General features: G+C 39.5%; 3 protein-coding genes across 3 annotated transcripts; all 3 read left to right on the forward strand.

Annotated features, from left to right (window-relative positions):
* Nucleotides 1–197: 197 nt before the first annotated feature.
* On the forward strand, nt 198–5143 carry LOC133728254 (uncharacterized). Its single transcript, XM_062155655.1, has 7 exons — nt 198–542; nt 830–901; nt 1010–1177; nt 1623–1793; nt 2112–2321; nt 3803–3891; nt 4332–5143. The coding sequence occupies exons 1-7, from the start codon at nt 458–460 to the stop codon at nt 4965–4967; spliced, it is 1431 nt and encodes a 476-aa protein (XP_062011639.1). The 5' UTR covers nt 198–457; the 3' UTR covers nt 4968–5143.
* Nucleotides 5144–6521: 1378 nt separating this feature from the next.
* LOC133730985 (F-box/kelch-repeat protein At3g23880-like) lies at nt 6522–7745 on the forward strand. Its single transcript, XM_062158471.1, has one exon. The coding sequence runs from the start codon at nt 6522–6524 to the stop codon at nt 7743–7745; it is 1224 nt and encodes a 407-aa protein (XP_062014455.1).
* A 6641-nt stretch (nt 7746–14386) lies between these two features.
* On the forward strand, nt 14387–15541 carry LOC133730986 (F-box/kelch-repeat protein At3g23880-like). Its single transcript, XM_062158472.1, has one exon. The coding sequence runs from the start codon at nt 14387–14389 to the stop codon at nt 15539–15541; it is 1155 nt and encodes a 384-aa protein (XP_062014456.1).
* The last annotated feature ends 654 nt before the right edge of the window (nt 15542–16195 follow it).

Genomic DNA, 16195 nt, shown 5'->3' on the forward strand with positions numbered 1-16195 from the left:
AGACCGTCCGTTGCCGTTTGGGTTCTTCTCTTCTTAGGTGGTTTTTGGGCCATTTGTATTTTCATTTCCCAATTTTCTTCTACTATACCAAACTTTCATCATTTCTTCCTTTTGAATTTCAAAGATCCTTTCTTTCTCGGGAAAATTACCATCTTTTAGAACCGAGTGGTCAGACAAACCCTTAACGGGTGCGATTGCTTTTTCCCATTTTCCCCAAAAAAAAACCGTAAAAGGAAAGTAGAAAACGAAAAGGGAAAAGCACGACGTATTTTTAATCGTCTGCCACCACTAAAAAACGAATCAGAGCTTCCGACTCACTCGCACTACTCCCACTGAGACCCCATCAGCAAAAACCCAGATGAAGAATCGTACTTACTTGCACAACTGCTAAAAGAGTCATGATCTTCTCGAAATTTTAAACCCAACACCCAGTAATCTGTAGCTCACCTCATTAACAATGAGAAGTTCCCTTTTCTTCATCACCATCGTCACTCTCACAGTCGCTTACACCCTCCAATTCGAAGCCCATGCTGCTCCTGCAGGTAGCTTTGATTTGGGTTTTGTGTTTTGATCTGTTTGGTTACTGGGTTTGCTTTGTTTTTTGCAATTGCTTCACTTTTGTAAAGAGTTTAGTATAGTATTACTGTGCAGCTTTATGTAGGTAATCAGATACCCAGTTCTGTTTTTCTTTGTCGTACTTAAATTGGTAGTCTTTTCTGTAAATTGTTCTAAGTTGGGTTTCTGTGATCTGTTTTTAGATATTGGGTATTTTGGTTTCTTATTATTAGTTGGCTTATGGTGTTATTTGGATTGAATTGTGTTTGCTCAGGGCCATTGATAAAGCACTTGTCTTCCCTTGTCAAGTGGACTAGGGCGGCATCCGCCAAAGCACCCCAATCAGGTAAATATGAAGTGACTGTTGTTTTTGGTAGTTTTGTTCTTGGATTAGTGGTTTGTTAAGCGTAAGAATACTCAGTGGTGTGTATTATACGGTTTTGTTGTATTGCAGATGGGAATGTTGTTCAGTTTGAGAGTGGGTACTTAGTTGAGACTGTTGTGGAAGGAACTGATATTGGAGTTGTTCCTTTCAAGATCCGCATTTCAGAGGATGGCGAACTTTTTGCTGTGGACTCCGTTAATAGCAACATTGTTCGGATTACTCCTCCGTTGTCCCAATGTATGCAAAAGTATTTACTTGTACTGTTTTACCATATTTGAGACTGTTCCTGTTCTCTCTCTCTCTCTCTCTCATACTACAAGGGTTTCTTTGACACTTTGAAATGTTAGCTTGTTTGGTGCCAAAATAATTTCGTAAGAGAAAGTATTGCATGCAGAACGATACCTTATTCTTATGTGATGTTTGGTTCCATTCTTGGAAGAAAATTGAGCTTATTAAAAGGTTGTACAAGCGGACGAACACCATAGTTCTTCTGTTGTGTGGGATATAGAATGAATTTCGGCTTTGTTTGATATGGTTTTCTCTTACCGTTACTCATATTCATAGTGATGGAGGTTTTGTTAAATTATGAAAATCCACTTGTCGAGCTATAGGATCAACATGATTTTTCCATTTTACATACAGGTTCCTTGATTTAATATTATTTAATATTTCATTGCTGCAGATAGTAGGGGAAGATTGGTTGCTGGATCATTTCAGGGTTATACAGGCCATGTTGATGGCAAGCCAAGTGATGCTCGTTTCAATCATCCAAAAGGTGTAACCATGGATGATAAAGGGAATGTATATGTTGCTGATACCTTGAATCACGCCATAAGAAAAATTGGAGAAGCTGGTACGTGTACTTCATGTAATTTTTGCAGTCAGGTGGAAGCTTATACTGATTTATCCTGGTAACACGTGAAACTAAATATAAGGAAAGTTATTAGGTTTAAACATGCATATATGTACTCATGCATGCATGGATGTCTTATTTATTTTGAGTTACCAAACTTAGATACTCAAATCTAACTTTTACATGGGACTCTAGGCTGTTTATAATTCAATTTCTTGGAGATGTACTCGGAACCTTGCTTACAAATCCCTTAAAAGAGCCTCAAGGTGGATTTTCTATAAGTTATCTTGCTAAAATTCTGGAACAAACTTTCTGCAGGTGTGACAACCATAGCTGGTGGAAAATCAAATATTGCTGGCTACAGGGATGGACCCAGTGAAGATGCAATGTTCTCAAACGATTTTGATGTAGTATATGTCCAGCCTACTTGTTCCTTGCTTGTTGTTGATAGAGGAAATGCTGCTCTTAGGCAGATATCTCTCAACCAGGAGGATTGTGATTATCAGTACAGTTCAATCTCTTCCACAGGTTTACTCTCATATTTCTTACCTTCAATCTTTAATAATTAAACATATATTTTGATGATTAATGATATAGAAACTCTTTTACACGTGTTGTGGTGTTATTGAATTGAAAATAGCTTCACCATACATAGTGTGTAGGCAGGCATCCTTTCATGTACATACCATTTCAGTGTATAGCTGATTCTCCTTTTAGTTAATGCCAGTATGAGTCACATCTTCTACTTCATGCATAGATTTTGTATAAATTCACATCTTTGAATCAAGATGTTAACATAGAAGATCTATGTCTCATCATGAAGAAAAGGAGTGTGGGTAAGGTCTATGCCTATAAGCCGGCCATCAGCTCATATGTAGTTTTGTTGCCATTTAACTAAGGAATAGAAACGGCAGCCATCTTACTCTTGGTGATATGAAATTGAAAGTTCATTTAATTGAATTTTAGTGACTGCTTGATGTAATAGCAAGAGTAAAATAATAACAAAACCTTTGAGCCCTCTTCTCCATTGGTTCAAGCCACTTCACAGGAAAGAAAGGATAGCATCTTTCTTTATCTCACTGGCCGTTAGGCCATGATGTAGGACAACCTAGGCGTATCTGTGTTTAAGGACTTAGAGGCAGGATTTTAGGGTTGTAGAGTGTGGAATGAAGGGGACTGTGGTTAAAAGTCTGTCATTCCCCATCAGACCGTCTAGTGCCTTTTGGTTTCCCATCAGGTTATATTTTATAGTCTTGGTCATATCATCCGAAGAAATGGAGAATACCAAATTGATGTGGAGTCAGTCAATACTTAGCTGCTGTTTTCGTACTGCTTTTGTCCTGAACCAATCTGGAATCTATGTCTAATTACTTTCATACCTAAACTCAGTGCTCAGGAAACATTGAGTGGCCACTAAAACTGAACTCCAAAAGAAATCAAAGAAATCACATTGTCAGTCTTCATTTCTGTCAAAGTCACAAAGTTGCCAATCACTAAAGTGTGGAAGACTTCAGATGCGATAAGGGCTATTTTGGAATCATGGTTGATCAAAGCACTGAGATAATTTCCCTTACCACCCTTTTCTAGGTTAATCTATTACATAGGTCTCGTTGGTAGCCATGACATGTTTTTATGTGTATGTGTGTCTGCATATAAAACAAGGATATTCTTCCGATCAGGGGTAAGATATTGAGGGTAAGCATAAATTTGACTCTTGGAGATGAGTATCTAACAAAACTAATTGCTATCACAATTTTAAGGGTTAGGGACACACTCTCAAACAAACTGTTGGTTATATGCTGTATCGACCTGTTGACAATTGCATGTGTTTATTCCCTTTTTTTTTTTTTAAGATTTTAGTCATTTTGTAAGGTCATGATAATCATGGGTTATATGCTGCATTAAAGCATATGGTACATAAACATATGATATTTGATCATGATCAAAGGTTTCAATTCTACTTCGGTTTACACTGCTTCTTTCTGACTGACCTTTTGGATCTTTGGCAGATGTCCTTATGGTTGTTGGTGCTGTCTTGATAGGCTATGCTACATGCATGCTTCAGCAGGGATTTGGACCTTCTTTCTTCTCGAGAACGGTAACCTTTTACTTATGATCTAGTTGTCCAGAAAGTAGAAAATTTAAATGGCCCTTGTTCCAGTCATAAGATCTACCAAGATTTTATTCATTGTTTTCCCATCTCAGATAACATTCCAAGTATAAATCTTTATTTAGTAATATTTTATTTATCAGTCTTTTTTTCTTTTCTTTTTTGTTTTACTGCTAGTGCATGTTTTAGTTTCACGGTTCTCTGAAGTAGCTTTTTCACATGGAAAGGTAACATATGGGCATTAGTGCCCATTCTGTAGTTTACCATTTTAGTGTTCTTGAAAGTTGAAAGCTGCTTTTTTGGTCATGTCTGTTCAAATTTTTTATTTATTTTTTTTTTTTTTAAGCCAATGAAGCTACGTACTTTTGGTAAGTTATTTTGTGCAACGTTGCTTCTTCGCTTATTCTAATGCATTACTGGTGTAACAGCAACCTTCAGAGAGTGAAACTAAAGAACATGCAAGCAATGAAAAATCCACTCCAGTTGTGGAGATTGTGAAAGAGGACCCAGGATGGCCATCTTTTGGGCAGCTTATAATTGATCTATGCAAGATTGGACTTGAAGCAGTGACGGGCACATTTCTTCAGTTCATTCCCTCTCGGTTCATGCCTGGTGGTTCTCACAAAGGCCTGACACCATTAAAAGATTCTCTCAGGATGCCTGAGGACGAAGCTGAGACCCCGTTAGTTCACAGGCAAAGCACTCCTGCTCCTCTGTCTGAAACTCGGCAGTCCCATACTCCCAATGCAAGTGATAGATATTCAGATATGAAGCCCTCAAAGATAAAGTCAAGTAGCTTTAAAGACCCCTCTTTGCCAAGCAAGCACCGGTCTTCAAAACGCCAGGATTCTGCAGAATTCTATGGATCTGGTGAAAGATCTAAGAGCCAGAAAGAAAGAACACGGCATCGCCAACGAGAGAAGAGTGGAGAGGTAGTTTTTGGGGCCGTTGGGACAGAACCAAAACCTGTGGACATGAAGACAGCAGCAGGTTATGACAATCAGAAGTTTGAGAACTACAATATGAGGAGCAGGTATGGACCTGACAATTCATACCGGTTTTAATCAAACTTCAACATGGTTACGACCGTTGTCAGACCTGCTAATTTCCGCTAGGTTTTGCCTGATCTAGAATGTGTATCCCTGTATTCCATTTTGAGCTTCAGCTAGTCTGGAATTTGATTCTATACGGATATGTGCTTTAAGAGAAAAAATACAGATGATTTGGCTTGCGCTCACAATCTAACATTAACTACATAGGATTCTAATCCAGGGAGCATATGCTACTGTTTTGTTGACCAATTTGACACGCAGAAAAGGATTTTGCACAGTTTATAAATCCAATTTGATCATGTCTAGCTGCGCATGATCGTTATTCGTATAATCACGACGAATTGTACTATATTATGGTAAGCGAAGCAAAAACTTAACATCATTGATTCATAAAAAGGTGGAATTATGTAGATTTAAAAATTCAAATTGTACTAGTGACATGGCATAAGATCTTAATTCTTAAACCTCAAAAAAAAAAAAAAAAAAAAAAAAAAAAAACCTTTGCACTTGGAGCATATGCAGCAGTAGGAACTAAGAATTGTCTATAGGCTAAAAATCAAACTTTTGGCATAAAGGCTGATACTATTCACAAGAATTGCCAATGTCTTCATGTTATTTATGCAATAATTGAAGGCAATAAAAATAGGCATTGCAGTTGGATTGAATTTTCAAAAAAAAAATCAAACAGTTAGAAAATGAAAAATATAATACAATTTTATGTAAAGGAATCGGCAGCAAAGTGGGGTCCACCACTATTGGTTGAGCAAAATTGTGTAGGCAAAAACTGCCTCTCGAATTCGTTAGGCAAGTGGGATCCATGATCAGTCCCTTAGACTATTCGCAGTTACTGTAGCATCCTTTTCTTCTAATTAACCAATAGGCAAACTATGTATTTGAAACGCCTACTGGTGGCTGCTGCGTAAGTGCATATGCTCTTATAGAAGACTCGTCTTTTGCCTTTCAAAATGGGTGGACTAATTTGGAGATTGAATGTGACAATGTGGTAGTGTCAACAGTCCTCAATGGAAATGACGCTGGCTCTTGTTAGTGGGACTAATTGATGATATCAAGGCCTATATTGGTGAGTTTCCGAGTGTCCATGTTCTCTTTGAAGGTTATAATGCTTTCCGGTTTTGGCTTGATGTCCCCCCGATTTGTAATGTTGCTTCTGTACAATAAAAACTTAAAAAGGATGGGAATGCCCCAGTGATGGGCTCCCATATTTCCCCCCAAAAAAAAAAAGAGGCACTAAATAGAGGAGCCTTTAAGGCAACCATAGTTTCTTGTCAGTACACCACGAGCCACTGGCAAAACTTGTCAAATATTATATTGTCACCATTAATTATAAAAAAAAATTTAGGGGTCATCATAGGGCTGACTAGACCGGATCAAAATTTATTTCGGGCTTTTGGAAAAAAAAAATTATAAATTCCTAAGATTAGGGTTTAGGCCGGGACGCCGGAAAACTCTTGCCTTGCATATAAAACATAGAGCATATACGTAGATGCAACATGGATCGTTCGAAAGAAGCACGTTTTTGACGAAAAGCCAACAGAAAGATTATCAATGGCGCCTCACATTCCATTCGAGGTAATCACTGAAATACTTGCTAAACTTCCTGTGAAATCCTTGTTGAAATTTCGAGTTGTGTGCAAGTCATGGTGCTCCTTAATCTCAACTAGGCAATTCGTCAAAAAACATCTATCAAGCAATACTAGTATCCCCAAAAAAATAATCCAGCTGAGTGCTGATGTCTTAACGTTTTACTCTCTATATGATTCCAAACTAGTCGAGGAAAGTTCACCAATCAAGTTCCAGATCGAAAACCCTAAATTTCATTGCATCAATAATAAGGGACTCAGTTCTTTCTGGATCATGGGTTATTGTGATGGTTTGGTATGCGTAGAAACTTTACATCCTGAGAGTCGGATCTTCCTCTGGAATCCAAGTACAAGAGACTCCAAAATATTACCATGTGGAGTAGTAGGCAATGGCTGTTTTTCTTGGTGTGGATTTGGTTATGACTACAATAGTGACGACTACAAGGTGCTAATAGTGGTTCCTCCAGAAGAATCTATTGATAATGACCAAGAATACTCTAGTGATAAATCCATGATTTACACATTAAGAACAAATTCTTGGAGAAGGATTCAGGATTTCCCTCTTGATACTAGTTTTTTTTTTGAAAGAACTCTTGATACTAGTTGTAGCATGGTTGATATGTCTGCTACTCTTGTAAATGGGGCTCTACATTGGATGGCGAGGCAAGGATCAAATAATTCGTGGGTAATAGTTGCTCTTGATTTAACTACTGAGACATACATGGATGTGCCGCAACCTGATTTTTATGGGACTCCTGTTGAGCATATTGGAATTGGGGCCTCAAGCACAGGGTGCTTATGCTTAAATGTTTACAACGGTGCTGGTCGTCGAAGTTATGATTTTTGGGTGATGAACGAATATGGGGTGCAAGAGTCTTGGACTATTTCGCTCAAAATCCCATACATGGTTGACGATGTATGTGTCGATGGCCTAAGACCGGTGACATGGTATTCTGAAAATGGGAAAATTTTGTTCAATAGAGATGGGAAACGGGCTACTTACAACGCAAACAAAAATTCAGTTAGGTATCTGCGTCCAACAACTAGTACTTATTATTCATGTCCTCATGGTGATGTTTATGTTGAGAGCTTAGTTTCACCCAATGCTTACAGTAGCCGTGAAGCCAAAGAAATTAGCCGCCTCAGTATCAATGTAGGAAGAACAAGAAGACGAGTGATGAATGTGTAGGCAAGATATCAAAGAACAAAGGTATTTGGTTTGATCACTTGATGTCTGGCTTAAGCCTAAGAATACTGCATTTCAAATTTATGTTTCTTTTGGATATGATTTATTAATTGGTCCCTGAATTTGTGTTGATTCTTAATTTGCCTTTGCTCGTGTATCTTCTTAAATTTCTTAATTTTCTTTTAGAAAAATTGTGTTAGTGGGATCAGTGGTGGATCCAGAATTGAAACCTTGAGTGGGCTTGAATTTCTTAATAAAAATAAAGACTAAATACTGTTTAGTCATTGAACTTTTGTCCTAAAAACACTTCAGTCTCTGACCTTCTAATTTCACACTTTTAGTCCATGTACTTCAAAATTTCGAACCAATAGGTCCTTGCCGTTACTCTCCGTCCAAAAATTCCGTTAAAGCGTTGACGTGACAGTCTTTCTGCAATAAAATGACTATTATACCCTCACTTCATTTTTTTTTAATTAATTAATTAATTTTTTTTTTTTTTTTTTACAGTCGACATTGGAGCTTTCTGATAGTACCCTCTTCCTTGTCTTCCTCCATCACTCGTCACCATGCTGTTGCGCCAGAATCTCTTACCCAAACCCTTCTCTCCTCTACTCAATCACCACAGTCCCCTTCTCCACTCCTACTCCTCCGTCGCCGGGATCTTAACTTCGAATTGCTCTGCATTTCCAAGCCCAGATCCAAATTGCCCATGGCTTCGGCGGCAAAGCCATCGTCTCAGTCGTCGACGCCTTAAAGCCGAGACTCCTCACCTACCTAGCAACCCAGAGCCACCAAACCAATCCGACCCGCCCCAACGCACCCGCTGGTGCACCCATCACAACTTCAACCCCTTCGCCGATCCCATCGATTCGCGCAGCTCCGACGACGACTTCTTCTCTGATGCCGCCTCCGATTCCCACGGTGACGTCAGCTGCTTTGATTTGTAGATCGAGATGGAGAGGGTGGGGCGCTTGGAGGCTAGGGTTTGGTGAGGGTTTCGATTTGGGGTTTGGTGAGGTTGAAGCAGGCGTTGAGGGAGTGGGAGCGGGCGGCGTCGTGGGTGGTGGTGGTCTGAGCGGCGGCGGCATTGTCGTGGTCGATGATGAGAGGGACGACTGAGAACTGGTGGGGGAAGTTGGTAAGCTTGATTCTGCAGAAGCAGGGAGAGGAGGTTTTGAGTTTTTCAAATTTGGGGATTTGGGGAAGGGGAGAGAGAGAGAGAGAAATCGCTGGCCACGGGGCTCGGGCCAGGGGAGGGCGAGCACCGCCGAGGGCTGAGCGATGGTGATGGCGCCACAGAAGAGGAACCCAACTTGGGGTAATTTTGGTTGTAAAGAACAGTGAGAGAGAGAGGACCTTGGTGAAATCAGGAAGAAGAGAGAGCAATTTGCCAGTTTCCCCCAAAAAAACAAAAAAAAAAAACCAAAAAAAAAAAGAGAGAAAAAAATTAATTAATTAATTAAAAAAAATTAAGTGAGGGTATAATAGTCATTTTATCGCGGAAAGACTGCCACGTAAGCGCTTTAACGGAATTTTTGGACGGAGAGTAACTGCAATGACCTATTGGTTCAAAATTTTGAAGTACAAGGACTAAACGTGTGAAATTAGAAGGTCAGGGACTGAAGTGTTTTTAGGGCAAAAGTTCAATGACTAAACAGTATTTAGTCCTAAAAAGAAAAAAATTATGAAGAATCTCGACGAGAGAATTTTATCAATTGGTCTTTCCTAATGTCAAAGGTGTAATTGATCTCCAAATAGCATATGTTATCATCAAGAAACTGGAACACACAAAAACAAAAGAGCCAAGTAAATTAACAAAGTAAATCAATAAGATAGCTATAGCTCTCTGACAAAAAAAAAAAAAAAAAACAGAAGCTGAAACAAATTAAACCTGCTTTCTGTAATTCCAGAAGTAAAAAGGTCTGTAGGCTTTCTAGCTATATAAATTGTCAGAGTTGATAGCTTGCTCATTATTCTTATATTATAAATGGCTGGAAAATGTCTTGGGAAGAAGGCTATTATCTCTGTTAATGGGGATGATGATGGTGACTACGATAGTGTTATGTGGCAGTGATGGCAATGACTAAGCAAGTAGGAGCCTCCTAATTAACATATATAGCTATAGCTCTCAAACCAAAATGTACATTGAGATCCAAGAAAGTCGGAGCAGAAAACCTAGAGCAAAGCCGTCTACTTTCAATGCCCCGTCCGAAGACAACGTCCCAAACCGTCTACTTTCAATGCCCCGTCTGACGGCGCATTCTTGGGACGTCGTTGTCGGACGGGCAACCTCGTTCTGCGAGTCTTCTGGCGTGGGACAGTGGTCTTGGGGACGAATCTGAAGCTTGGGAACTCCTATGGAGAGAGTTCGGCAGGCAGTGATGCGTTTCCGATCTCCTCATAGGCGGAGGACGAGGGCAAGGGTGGAGCAACGGAGGGGATCTGGTGTCTGTTGGAGACGATCTAGGGCTTCCAGACAGGCGGTCATGGCTTTTTCCCCGGAATCGGGGTTATGGATTGCTGATGGTGGTCGCGAGGATTGCTCCTTACTTCAATCAAATTTCAGATTGAAATCAAGATCTTGGGCGATCTGGTTGGCTATGTCAGTGGGTGGTCAAGCCTCGTTGAAGTGATGCGTCTTGTGGAAGTTTAAGGTGCTGTTCCGGCAACGCTGGTGGTGTGCAGCCGTGTGCGGCAACTCGGCTGGTATTGGCCTGGTCTTCTGGGCCTACAATGGTGGGTTTGTTTTTTTTTTTTTAATAATTAATTGGGTCTGGGCTTCTGCCTTAAGCCCAATCTTATTTACCTTTTACTTATGTTGCTTTGTTAGCATAATTAAACATGGCTTTATGCCGGCAATAAGTCCCTCCCATTTTGGGGTTGGGCGACGTAGGCTCTGTCCCGGACTACACACCTTGTCTGCCTGGTTTGCCTAGTTAGGCAGCGAGCCCCTTGCTTTGTCAAATGGTCGCAACCTCCCAATGGCAGGATGAAACTAAGTGTTGCCGGATTCAATTTTCCGGTGGCAACATAGTGGGAAATCTGCTCTTATTAGTATATTATGACTTTGAGTACTAAGCATTTACTTTCCGGTATGTCACCACTTTTGTAAAGCGAATAGAGTAACCAAAAGTGCACTCTTCGCTAATTGGTGCTTTTTAGAATACATATCCTTAGTCGAGACGCCTATTATTATCTCGGGTGATTCTCTTAATGCTTATTGTAATTTGGAGTTTAGGTTGTATGTCCTCCCCCATGTATTTTATGGTTTCATTAATGACTAAGGCTTAAGGGTAGCCGTTCTGACCCTTCCTCAAAAAAAAAAAAAAAAAGTACATTGAGATGCAAATAAAATGTAAACATTAACATTTGGCTCACAAAGAAAGCTAGAATAGTGATCAAACATCCAACAAACAGGGGCTTCAAGAAACTTTAAAAAAAAATGTCATAACCTTGCTGAAACTTGTAGTTATTTGAACAAACTGTAGTTATACACAAAAGTGCAGCTTCTCAATAATTAACAACCAGAAAATCTAATCTAAAAGAGTACGCTGTAAAATAGCCTAATTATTTCTGATGTTCAACTAACAAGCCCAAGGGAAGGAGCAGTTTGAATTCAATTTTCTAATTAAGATAGTGTGCAAAATATTCAAAAGAATCCCATTTTATAAAAAAGACACACCGAATTGGAAGGAAGAAGCCACAACAAATAACTCTGCCCTCATCATTCCTCTGATCGATGACACACAAAACAATCTTCAATCCACTGCTAAATCAAAACCCACAAAATTGAATTTGACATCAATTCTCAACCCTAAAAATTGTCCCAAATTGAATTGATTAAATTGAAATCATACTTATGTTGAATTGATTGATTGCCCCAAATTGAAGAGGAAGAGTAGAAGAGAAGGTGAGACTGTGAGAGACTGAGAGGGAATGAAACTACGAAAGGAATGAGAGCTGATGGCGGTCGAGGTTCTAGGTTTGGCTGTTTGGGAGTTGGGACTTTGGGTGGGCTTGACCAAGCCTATACCCATAAATTTTAATTTTTTTTTTTTAAAAGGATACATATAGCAGCAAAGTTAGCTTCTCTGAAAATGTGTTGAAATTTAATATTAAAACATGTAGACACAGTGTCAGTACACCACAACTCATCGAGCCATTGACAAAACTTGTCAAATCTTTATATTGTCACGAAGAGTGGGATCCACCACCATTGGTTGAGTAATTGTGTAGGCAAAAATTGCCTCTCGAATTGGTTGGGCAAGTGGAACCCATGCTCAGTCCTTAGACCATTCACGGTTGCCGCATCCTCATTTTTCTCCTAATTAACCATAGCAAGCCTATTGGTATTTGAAACGCCTATTGCTGCATATGCTCTTATAAAAGATTTGTCTTTTGCCTTTCAGAATGGGTGGACTAATTTGGAGATTGAATTTGACAATGAAGGGGTAGTGTCAGGGACTAATGATAATGACGCTAGCTCTGTGTTGGTGGGATTAATTGATGATATCAGGGCCTATGTCGGCGAGTTTTCGAGTGTCCATGTTTGACATGTATTTCATGAAGTAAATGGTGTTGCACACAAGCTTGCACGATATTTTAGGAGTAATAAAAAGGAGTGTGTATGGTTAGATGAGGCACTCGGTTTATCCAGGATTTTCTCTTTGACGTCCCCCCGGTTTGTAATATTGCTTATATACAATAAAAGGGATTGGAATGCCCCAGTGATGGGCTCTCATATTAAAAAAAAAAAAAAAAATCATAAATGCCTTTTATGAGGTTCTTTTATTTTATTTATTTATTATTATTATTATTTTTTAAGAAAAGAACTATGAAACAATTAAATGACACTAAATAGTGGAGCCTCTAGAGCAACCATAGTTTGTTCCTCTCAAACAGAATAGCAACAACTGTGGAGTGACGAAGGTCCCATATCCAAACAAGACTTGCATCAAGATTATGACCCATCTATTTTGCCAATGAACTAGCTAGCAACAACGTTAGCTTCTATAAAAATGTGTTGAAATTTGATATCATCAAAACATGTAGCCATAGTATCAGTACACACCACAACTCATCGAGCCATTGGCAAAACTTGTCAATTCTTATGTTGTCACTATTAATTATGAAAAATTTAGGGATCATCAGTGGGCTGACCAGACAGGATTAGAATTAATTTCGGGTTTAGCCAACTTTCTTTTGGAAAAAAGCAAATTATAAATTGGGTCCTTGACCCAAAGCACCCAAATTGGCCATAGTTATCACACTTACCACAACAACAAATTTTTATTCTCACTTACCCTGTTTAAAGTAAAATGACAGTTTTGCCCTTGACGTAATTAATTAATTGATTACAACGTGTCTCTCTCTCTCTCTCTCTCTCCCCCTCCCCCACCGCGCCGCCGCCGCCCTCCACGACTGCTTTAGCAACTTCGACGACGCTTTCGACCAGATTCACGACTCGCTCCGGCAGATGAAGAGCCTCGGTTCGGGTCCCGACAGGTCGGTCAAGTCCGACGTTTAAGAGATGATCTGGAAATTCAAGGACCCTCGTCGATGAATACTGCTCGATGGAGGAGGAATACTGCTCGTCGATCTCAGAGTTTGGTAGTCCGGCTAGGATTAGGTTGTCGGTGGAGGAATACTGCTCGTCGATGTCAGAGTCTAGTAGTCCGACTCGATTCGGGTTGTCGGCAGTCGGTTCAGGTAGGATGAGCTCGCTGGGCAAGGTAAGGCCTAGTCGGTGGCTGTCAGTGTGTGGGTCGTCACCGGCGTGAATCATGCATCGTTGATCTGGGAGTTGTGGTCGAGTTGATACGGGGTTTGATTGGAACATCTGGAAAAAAAAAACTTTTTATTTTTTTATTTTTTTAATTTGGATGGAGAATAGTGCTACTTTTGTGTTGCAAATCAAAATGGTGCTACTTCTGTTTTGCAACAGAAGGCTCGGAACGAAAGAAAAAAAATGTTTTATTGCTCACAATAGATGTCTATTGGGGGGTAATAGACGTTTTGAATTGATGTAATCTCCTCGTTTTTTTTTTCTTTAATCAAAGTTTTATTTGTCTAAATTTAGGGAGATTAGTTCTCATTCCGATGACTGAAAATTCTATTGGGGGGAAATAGACGTCTATTGGGGGCAATACAGGTTTATTGCCCCTCTATTGGGGGGCAATATAGGTCTATTGGAGGGCAATAAACATTTCCCCTATGAGATCTCCAACGACCTCTTTGGGAACCTCCGGCGAGGTTTTTAGAGAAGTCCGGTGGGTGGCGGCCGGTGACCGGAATCCCGCGGTCGGTGGCCGGATTCCAGCGATCGGTGCCCAGACTCAGGCGAAGTCTCCTATGGTTTCTCTCTCTCTATGTAACAAAAGGGTGAGGGTAAAGTAGTCTAAAAAAAAATTGCCGGGAAGACCTTGTTAGAGTTTTCATGGGTAAAAGGGAATTAAAAAAACTTAATGGGATAAGTGGGAAAAAAATCCCTAAAATTAGGATAAATAGACAAAAACCCTTATAAATTCCTAAGATTAGGGTTTAGGCCGGGACGCAGGAAAACTCTTGCCTTGCGTATACGTAGATGCAGCATAGATTGTTCGAAAGAAGCACGTTTTGACGAAAAGCCAACAGAAGGATTATCAATGGCGCCTCACATTCCATTCGAGGTAATCACTGAAATACTTGCAAAACTTCCTGTGAAATCCTTGTTGAAATTTCGAGTTGTGTGCAAGTCATGGTGCTCCTTAATCTCAACTAGTCAATTCGTCAAAAAACATCTATCAAGCAATACTAGTACTCCCAAAAAAGTAATCCAGCTGAGTAGGGATGTCTTAACGTTTTACTCTCTACATGATTCCAAACTAGTCCAGGAAACTATCGAGTTCCGGATTGAATGGCATGCACTCAGTTCTTTCCGTATCATGGGTTATTGTAATGGTTTGGTATGCATAGAAGCTTGTCGTGAGAACCGGATCTTCCTCTGGAATCCAAGTACAAGAGACTCCAAAATATTGCCATGTGGAGTAGTAGACAATAGTTATTTTTGTTGGTGCGGATTTGGTTATGACTACAATAGTGACGACTACAAGGTGCTAACAGTGGATCGTCTTAAAAAACCTATTGATAATTACCAAGACTCTAGTCGTAATTCTATGATGTACACATTAAGAACAAATTCTTGGAGAAGGATTCAGGATTTCCCTCTTGAAACTAGTTATATGATGGTTGATAGTTCTGCGCATGCCGCTACTCATGTAAATGGAGCTCTACATTGGATGGCGAGGCAAGGATTGAATTCGTGGGTAATCATCTCTCTTGATTTAACTACTGAGACATACATGGAAGTGCCGCAACCTGATTTTTATGGGACTCCTGTTGAGCATATTGGAATTGGGGAATCAAGCACAGGGTGCTTATGCTTAAATGTTCACAACGGTGCTGGTTCTCAAAGTTATGATTTTTGGGTGATGAAGGAATATGGGGTGCGAGAGTCTTGGACTATATCGCTCAAAATCCCATTCGTGGTTGTCGGTATATACCCAAAACCGGTGGCATGGTTTTCCGAAAATGGGAAAATTTTGTTCAATAGAGATGGAAAACTGGCTACTTACAACGCAAAAAAAAATTCAGTTAGGTATCTGCATCAAACAACTTATTGCCATTCATGTCCTCATGGTGATGTTTATGTTGAGAGCTTAGTATCACCCAATGCTTATAGTAATCGTGAAGCCAAAGAAATTAGCCGTCTCAATAATATCAATGTAGAAAGAACGACAAGAGTAGTCATGAGTCTGTAGGCAAGATATCACAGAACAAAGGTATTTGGTTTGATGTTTGGCTTAAGCCTAAGAATACTGCTTTTCAAATTTAAGTTTCTTTCGGATATGATTTATTAATTAGTCCCCGAATTTGTGTTGATTCTTAATTTGCCTTTGCTCGTGTATCTTCTTAATTTTCTCAATTTTCTTTCTTACAGAAACTGGAAAAAAGAAGTGGGGAACTGCAGAGAATCCTACACCTACGTACAAGTTGCAAAATATCTTCCAATTAAGAAGCAAAACTTAAGTAGCTAACCGCCTTTGGTTCTCAATTTGATTCACAATCTCTTTATTAGCTCTTCTAGATTATCAATTATTCGAGAATAATTTCTGTGGTAGGCTAATTGTATTTCTTTGTTATTTGCTAAAGCTTCAATAAAAGTCTCGAGTTTTTTTTTTTTTCTTTCTTTCTGGTTGATTAAACAAAGTCATATACTCTTAGCTAAAGAACTATCGGACTTTTAGAAGTCTATTACGTTCCAACTAAATTAGTTGAGTGTAGGAGCATTTCCGATAGTATGCTTTGTTTTTTCGTCAGATTCTTAAAGAAAATAGCTAAAAGCCAAACTGAAAACTTATAGGGAGCCATAAAATTGTTGCTCAAACTATGTTCATGATATGGTGCTAATAGCC

The sequence above is a fragment of the Rosa rugosa genome, chromosome 2, assembly GCF_958449725.1.
Source record: "Rosa rugosa chromosome 2, drRosRugo1.1, whole genome shotgun sequence".
Lineage (NCBI taxonomy): Eukaryota > Viridiplantae > Streptophyta > Magnoliopsida > Rosales > Rosaceae > Rosa > Rosa rugosa.

Coding starts and splice junctions, on each gene's coding strand:
- LOC133728254 (XM_062155655.1), top strand. CDS start 458: ATGAGAAGTTCCCTTTTCTTCATCACCATCGTCACTCTCACAGTCGCT. Junction 902..1,009: donor CGCCAAAGCACCCCAATCAG/GTAAATATGAAG, acceptor GTTGTATTGCAG/ATGGGAATGTTGTTCAGTTT. Junction 1,178..1,622: donor TACTCCTCCGTTGTCCCAAT/GTATGCAAAAGT, acceptor TCATTGCTGCAG/ATAGTAGGGGAAGATTGGTT.
- LOC133730985 (XM_062158471.1), top strand. CDS start 6,522: ATGGCGCCTCACATTCCATTCGAGGTAATCACTGAAATACTTGCTAAA.
- LOC133730986 (XM_062158472.1), top strand. CDS start 14,387: ATGGCGCCTCACATTCCATTCGAGGTAATCACTGAAATACTTGCAAAA.